The following is a 1,525-nucleotide window of genomic DNA, read 5'->3' on the forward strand; positions in this document are numbered from 1 at the left end:
CCAAGCTGATTTAGACATTTCATCAGCTCGGCATCCAAGCCTCAGTGAAAATACATCAAGACAAGATGCCACTTAATATCACTTCGGGTAGATTTTGTGCTCTTTTTCTCATAAGTGTAGGCAGAAAATATAAAGCCTGGTTTAAATTCATCACTCTGCTGCAAACCCAGAAACAGCACACAAGTAAAATGGGTAACATCAAACACTGCTCTGGGCTTGACCACCAACTTGAGGGATGAGCAGAAACCTTGCAGAGCTCCCCAAGCCCCTTCCCTCAGCACAGGGACATGGGAGGCAGAGGGGCCAGTCGCGCTGCTGGAGTCAGGGGAACCTCAGAGAGTGGCCTCAGACCACTGAACCAACAGCTCCTCCTGCCCCTGCACTGCTGCTCTCCATCCCCACATCCTCCCCTGCAGCCAGGAGACCCCACCTCCTGCCACCAGAATTACGGAATCACAGAATGGGATTGGGAGCAGAGCCTGACCCCCCCCTGGCTCCAGGCTCCTGTCAGGAGCTGTGCAGAGCCAGAAGGTCTCCCCTGAGCCTTCTTTGCTCCAGGCTCAGCACCCCCAGCTCCCTCAGCTGCTCCTCCCCACACTTCAGCTCTAGACCCTTCCCCAGCTCCGTTGCCCTTCTCTGGCCACGCTCCAGCCCCTCCAGGTCCTTCTGGGAGGGAGGGGCCCAAAACTGAGCCCAAGATTTGAGAGGCAGCCTCAGCAGTGCCAAGTCCAGGGGGACGATCCCTGGCCATGCCCTCCTGGCCACACAAGCCCAAATGCCGGTGGCCTTCTGGGCCACCTGGGCACGCTGCACACCCACCCCCCCTCCGCTGCGCCTCACCCCTGGAAGTTGCCGGGCACGGTGATCTTGCGGTTGACCAGCGCCTTCATGACCCTGCTGACCATCTCGTACAGCGAGCCAGACATGTTCTTGGTGAGCCGCCCCTCGAAGCGTTTCTCCACCTCCTCCCTGCACAGGCAGAGGAGCGGGTGACGGTGGGAGCAGAAACCCAGGAGGTTCGTTATGCCCCTCCCAGCTCCCCACAGCCCCCAGGGCCCGGGAGGGGGTCAAGGCAGCGGCCTGCCAGGAGCAGAACTCACTCATTCATGTTGAGGGTCAGGGAGATGTCCTCGTCCTTGGAGAAGAGCAGGATGAGGAAGTGGTAGCGGGTCTGGCCTTGCTTTATCGGTGGGTCCAGGCTGATCTGAACAGGGAAGAGGCAGCGAGGACCTGAAAAAAACCGGTGTGGTGCGAGACCTCGCGCCGCCCCTCACCACGAAGAACATCTGCCGCTGGTCCTTGTGCGGCAGCAGGAAGAGGCGCAGCACGGTGGTGTAGGGGATCTTGTAGTCGAAGGTCTTGCCGTGGAGGTGCAGGAAGGTGGGGTAGATGCGGATGTCGTAGCGCCCGCGCGGCGTCAGGCACTGCAGCTCCCGGAAGATGCAGATGGCGTCGCCGGTGGCCTGGATCACGTCCGCCTTGGAGAGCACGTTCTGGGCGAAGGCCTGCGAGGCACGGCGGGGTG

General features: G+C 60.5%; 1 protein-coding gene across 1 annotated transcript in view; it reads right to left on the reverse strand.

Moving 5' to 3' along the window:
- The window catches only part of SSRP1 (structure specific recognition protein 1), a gene marked incomplete at its 5' end in the record, with an annotated part of 5,876 nt that extends 4,362 nt beyond the window's left edge, over nt 1-1,514 (reverse strand). The window contains 3 exons of the mRNA XM_008944485.1: nt 841-969; nt 1,101-1,204; nt 1,275-1,514. Of these exons, the coding sequence (XP_008942733.1) occupies nt 841-969; nt 1,101-1,204; nt 1,275-1,514 (473 nt within the window). The remainder of the gene's footprint in view (nt 1-840; nt 970-1,100; nt 1,205-1,274) is intronic.
- Nucleotides 1,515-1,525: the final 11 nt, after the last annotated feature.

Source organism: Merops nubicus, unplaced genomic scaffold, assembly GCF_000691845.1.
Source record: "Merops nubicus isolate BGI_N331 unplaced genomic scaffold, ASM69184v1 scaffold27777, whole genome shotgun sequence".
NCBI lineage: Eukaryota > Metazoa > Chordata > Aves > Coraciiformes > Meropidae > Merops > Merops nubicus.